The sequence below is a fragment of the Leucopleurus acutus genome (genome assembly GCF_964270905.1).
Source record: "Leucopleurus acutus genome assembly, chromosome: 7".
Taxonomy (NCBI): domain Eukaryota; kingdom Metazoa; phylum Chordata; class Mammalia; order Artiodactyla; family Delphinidae; genus Leucopleurus; species Leucopleurus acutus.
In genome coordinates this window covers 68,397,842-68,403,841 of record NC_139150.1, presented here as the reverse complement: position 1 = coordinate 68,403,841, position 6,000 = coordinate 68,397,842, and the positions used below count along the sequence as shown (strand labels likewise).

Below are 6,000 nucleotides of genomic sequence, written 5' to 3'. Positions count from 1 at the left end.
TGCCATCACCATAAAGGACGCAGCCCAATGAGCACTGCAGCTGGAGGTGACACTGAGAAGACACACCTAGTGCCCCTCGGCCCTCTACTTCCCACCTTTGGGAAAGGAGAAGACACCCGCTGCTCCCCAGGCACCGTGGAGTCCTGGCGGTCCACAGACACACTAGTTAGACCCCAAGGGCACTGAATTTTTAAAAGACAGACCCCACCCCCGACTCTGCGAACCCCGCTGGCTGTCTCTGCTGGCAGATGAAGTTTAGGTGCGCGAGAGAAGATAAGCAGAGAGGCCAGCCACTGCCTCGCCATCACGTGATCTTGACGGGTGATTTCTTGTTGGCGCACAGAAGGGACACGTAGGGGACACCGATGAAGGCCCATCTCTCGCTGGGCCAAAACTTGATGACGGGGCCTTGCTCGGGTATCTCGGAGGCAGCATCAAAGTAGGCGAAGCACACGCAGCCCAGGTAGGCGGCCAGGCAGATGAGGATGTGCCTGCGATGGAGACGTGGCGGCGTGAGAACTGAGAGAACCCAACGCAAGTAAGACTGTGCTCCGGTTTAGCCCGTTCCTCCCTCCGGCTAACCTGCCTCTCCTGGATGCAAAGACAGGCAGGGGCCTCCTTTAATTAAGAAGGGGTGAGGCTGCCCAACAATCCCTGGAATAGCAGAAGAATGGTAACTCCTGAGCCAACAAAGCCTCTTTTGGAATGTTCTAAAACATTCCAGCTTGATAACAGGAAAAACCTGCAAATGCCTTTGGGGCTCAGCCTAGAAGACCGAGGCCCCAGGACTTAAAGCAGAGACACTAATGTGATATCACTTATATGCAGAATCTTAAACAAACAAACAAAAAGAACTTGTTCACAAAACAGAAACAGACTCACAGACTTGGAGAACGCAACGTTTGGTTCCCAGGGAGGAAGAAGTGGGGGAAGGATAGACTGGGAGTTGGGACTGACATGTAAATAAATTGATGAATGAATTAAACTAAAAAAACAAAATAAATAAAACAGAGGCACTAAGGAAATAACCGATGAGCATGTGGAACTAGTCCCCCCACCCTTCTAGCTTTAATAATCGGCTGTACACATCTGACGCCCTTCATTAGGAATAATTTTATACTGATTCATCTGCTTTTGTACTTTAGTAAGGGAACTCTTTTTTATTACTATTATTAAATTCACTGTGCCTGTAAAAAGTTTTCATATTGATCTTTATCATGCAAGGGACCATTTAAAGGCATGTAATCCTACTTTTGTACCTTATACTGAAACTTAACTCCAGATGAATTAAAGACTTAAAATACATTTAAAGACAATTAAAGAAAATATTTTTATAAACTTTGGTGGGGGAAGCCTTTCTTAGAATGACACAAAGTTCAGAAACCCTAAAGGGAATGGCTGTGAGAGCCACATGTAATGCACGTCTCTACATTTAAAAACGCATGGAATAAAGATGGCTGTTAAGAGTACTACCAGTTTGCTTAGTTGAGAACAGTGTCATTTAAGGGATGTCACAGTCACACTGTAATGCATACAGAAGGGAGAGAAAAAAAAAAAACCTAAAGGAAAAGACTGACAGATGTGAGAACATGAACATTTTAAACCAGTATGACACAAAATATCATTAACATACTGAAAGGTAAATGGAAAACTGGGGGTAAATATTTGCACCATGTGACAAAGAATTAAAATCCCTATCTCACAAAGAACCAAAAGACTAATCATCTCATAGGGTGTCTGGGATTAGCTTTAAATAATCCGGGTGTGGGTGGGTAGTGGGTGAAGGTGGCAAGAATGAGATTGGCCTCACGTAGATACTACTGAAGCTAAGTGTTGCCCACCTGGGGGCCCCATGTATTATTCTCTGTACTTCTGAAAATGTTGCAAGTGTGCCCAATAAATGGCCTATAGGTAGTAAACAGTAATGACTGTCTCCTATGTGTCAGGCACTAGGTGCTGGATATAAACTTTTAAAAATGGAAACACTCCACAGGGATGATAAAGAAACTTAAAAGGCACATTTCAAAAGAGGAAAGATATAGTAATTTTACATTTGAAAAGATGCCCAACAAAATACTAATTTTTTAAAAAGACATGAAAATAAAATCTTTTCAGGTTAACAAAGACTTTTTTTAAAGTTCCACTATCCAGTATATGTGAAAGTGTATCTTACAGATACACTTTCACTATCTTACAGATTTTAGTAAAAAGTGTTAGTTGATATAATATCTCTGGATTTGGCAACATATTATCATTTAACCTAAGGACACATTCAGGCATATGAACAAATACAGATGTTCATTACCAATTATTTGTAAAAGCGGAAAGTTAGAAATAACCTAAGTATCCATTAATAGAGAGGTTGGTTAAATGAATTATAAAGCATCCATATTGTGAGGTATTAACTGGACACAAAAACTGCTGAAGATAATATAAACGCACTGGTAAGGAAAGCTGTCTATGATCTAATATTTAGTTTAAACAACAAAAGAAGGACCAATATGCATCATGTAGAGAATGATGTTATTTTTGCTTTTAAAAGGAGAATTAGAGAACTTGTATATAAAGCACCTGGAAGGATACACTTCAGGCTGTTAACAACTGTTCTCTCTCTTTGGTGGACAGAATTATGAAAGTCTCTCTTTCTATACTTACCTATTGTTTAAATTTGTTATAATAAATAAATATGTCACTTTACAACTGGATGAAAAAAGGGTTCAACTTTGTTTTTGTTTTTATTTTGAGGCCACACCACACAGCACGTGCGATCTTAGTTCCCTGACCGGGGATCAAACCTGCGCCCCCTGCAGTGGACGCACAGAGTCTTAACCACTGGACCACAGGGGAAGTCTCAGAAAATGGTTCAACTTTGGGGGGAAAAAAAAAAAACAACCTCAGAAAGTACACCAAATTTAGAAACAAATTAAGCTGGAATCCAAGTTATTACAGTCGACTTTTTGAATTTTACTTAAATCACTGTATGATAAGGGAGCTTGGATCGATTAAAAACGTACTATATCTTCAGTGAGATCCTATTTACACAGGTGGATACATTTATCAAAATTTACCAGACTACACAGTTAAAATCTGTGCATCTGATCATTCCCAGGAAGAAAACCACTGGATCTCCTCCCCAGCTTTCTGAGTACGGGATTCTGCGTGCTGTTCTGTAGCTTTCTTTTTCTTACCAGTGTATCCTGAGCCTTCTAAGCTGCAGATGCTCCAATTCCCCATTACTGAGCTCCTAGACTGGTTTGTTGTCACCAGGTGGGTGACCCTGAACAAAGCCAAAGACACTGTCCCTAGGTGACCTGTGAGGCCCAGGCTGGTCACTCAGGCTCAAAAGGCGCGCTTGGTTCCTATTCAGGACCGTCCTATCCCCACATCACATCTGTCCCAAGCCTTCGCCACCTTCCCCCACCCTGGAGATCTACCTAGAGCTCAGGTTACGGATTCAAGTTCCGAGCTCCTTTCTGCTTTAATAATGGAACTAGAGGTGAGAGACCACAGACGTGAAGCACAGACAATTAGGTCTGTTTGTTCCGGCTAAGCCTGCTCCCTGGAGCTGTTGCTGCTTTTTCCATCGCTTCTGAAATGTCTGACAGTCTACTTGAGGAGAGGAGGCACCCAGGCTCAGCTCTGTCCCCTGTGTACATTTGCGCCCCACGCAGGGAGAACGGAGTGACAGCGAGGGTAGACCCTGCCTGGTGACCACCCACCCCACCACGAGCGGGGCTCACCACACGCAGTGCAGGTAGGGAAAGTGGAAGGACGACAGCAGCTCACAGAAGGCCCGGTCACTGATCCAGCAGAAGAGGGCAAGGGTCCACCAGAGGCCCGAGAAGAGGCCCAGCTTAAAAACACGCACGTTGTCACACCTGCCCGGGGATGCAGAGAACAGCTCGTGTCAGTCCTGGCTCCTGTTACCTTGCTGGCCACTTCTTCTCTGCTTCCTCTTGCCTCCCTGGCCCCTTGGCACCGAGGTTCCCACCCAACGCCCCATCACACGTGCTCACGGATGTAAACACCATATGTACCCTGATGGCTCAAAAAGCCACACTCCTCACCGAGGCCTCTCCTTGATTCCAGACTTAACAAACCACATGTCACATTCTTGACATGTCCACCCGATGCCCAGCGTTGATCTAAAGTTTACACGTCCACAACGTACTCCTAAATCCTTCCTTCTGCCCAATGCCCGTCCTTCTCCCAGCCCTCTCAGGAAGAGGTCACTCTGTGCTTTCAGGACCTCAGGCCAAGAATTCTGGAGTCCTTGTTCTCTTTCTCACCCACCCACATCCAATCCATCAGCCCCTCAATATATATCCAAAATCTGACCTCTTTCCATCACGTCCACCCGGGTCCAAGCCACCATCATCTCCTGCCTGAGTTACAGCCACTGCCTCCATCCAACCCCGCTCCTACAGTCACCTCTCAACACCCTGCCCAAAAGCCTCCGACTGCTTCCCTTCTCCCAGAGGGCAAGGCAAAGTGCTCACGGAGGCCACGAGGCCCCAGTGTGCTGGCTTCTCCTCTGTGCTCCACCCCCGCCCTCCATACTCTGCCCCTCTCTGCCTCTGCTCATCAAACCCCCCAGGGACCTCTGCCATTCCTCCAAAATCCTGGGCACATTCCCCCAGGCCTTAGCACTTGCCGTTCCTGCCACCTGGAATGCTGTTCCCAGATATACACGCAGCTCGCCACCTCCAAGTCTTTGCTCAGATGTCACTCAGTGAGCCCTCTGCTGACCACTGTTCCTAACAATCGCACCACCTGTTTCTACCCCCTAAGTGACCCTCGCGATCACCTTCTTCCCTCCTCTAGTTCTCTCTGTAGCGACTACAGCCCCGCTGACATCCTCCGTGTTTTCCTTATATATTTAAGGCCTATCTCCTACCAGCAGGTAAGCTGCTCACTGCTGCACCTCCAGCCCCTGGGACAGCGCCAGGCACATAGGAGACTCACAGCACTCCTGAACGCATGCTGGAACAAAAGGGTTTCTGAAATAAACCCCAACAGCTCAAAGGAAATTTCAGCTGCCATTCTCTTTCCTTGTCACCAAATGGCTCACGAAGTGGGTGACTTCTATTCCTAGGGAGAAATGCCCAGAGGGTCCTCCGAACCCTCCCTCAGGGTCTCTTTCCCTTAAAGGACTGCTCCCCGGTCAGTCAAGCTCGCTCACTCTCAGGGTCAGCATGGGTTCATATTTGTTGAACGAGTAGACGGTGTCAGAAGCCTGACTTGCTGGGACCTTTCCCAGCTGCCTGACAGAAACATGAGTAAAAGCGGCAGTGAAAATGGGCTGGACAGCAGGCTCAGAGAGACCCGCTCAAGAAACAAACTGAGAAACCCTGTCGGTAGGAGGGCTAAATGCACCACCTGAAAAAATTTTTGAAAGAATTAATAGAGCCCACGACAGAAGTAGTGAGTACTTTCCAGTTTAGTGACGAAAACAGAGATGAACAATTTCCATTTTCCCTCTTCTCTTCAGCACACTCTCCTCTGAACGGCTCACCCTTGGACCCGCGGCCCCTCTCCCAGAGCCCTGTCCCCTCACTCTGCCCATTTTTCTCCACCCCTGCAGGTCTCAGCTTCAAGGGCACTTTCTCAAATAGACTTTCTCTGACAGCCCAAGTACCATCGAACTCCCCCATCACATTCTCTCCTGGGGCCCTGCCATCTTCCCTCATAACATGCATCACAAGCTGAGAGTGTGTATTTGTTTAAGTGTTTGTTAATACCTAGTATCCGCCTAGATTGTAAGACCAGTGAGCGCAGGAACTAGGCCTACTCTTTTACTAATGTATATCCAGCATCTAGCAACAGTGCCTGGTCCAGAATAAGCACACTTAAAAATAAGGCTTGCTCCATGAACAGATAAACTGTCCTTCACTTCTTTATTTTAACTGCCTCCTAGTGATCTGAGCAGAACATTTTTTTAGATTAAAAAAACAAAACAGTAACAATATTGATTGGGTACCAAATTCTCAGAATCCACAC

The 6,000-nt window shown here is 46.2% G+C and overlaps 1 protein-coding gene across 2 annotated transcripts in view; it reads right to left on the bottom strand.

Annotated features, from left to right (window-relative positions):
* Positions 1 to 276: 276 nt before the first annotated feature.
* ACER2 (alkaline ceramidase 2) overlaps positions 277 to 6,000 on the bottom strand; it is a gene marked incomplete at its 5' end in the record, with an annotated part of 28,323 nt that continues 22,599 nt past the window's right edge. For both annotated transcript variants that reach the window (XM_082843271.1, XM_082843272.1), the window contains 2 exons: positions 277 to 491; positions 3,741 to 3,878. In XM_082843271.1, the coding sequence (XP_082699397.1) occupies positions 305 to 491; positions 3,741 to 3,878 (325 nt within the window). In that variant the 3' untranslated portion in view covers positions 277 to 304. The remainder of the gene's footprint in view (positions 492 to 3,740; positions 3,879 to 6,000) is intronic.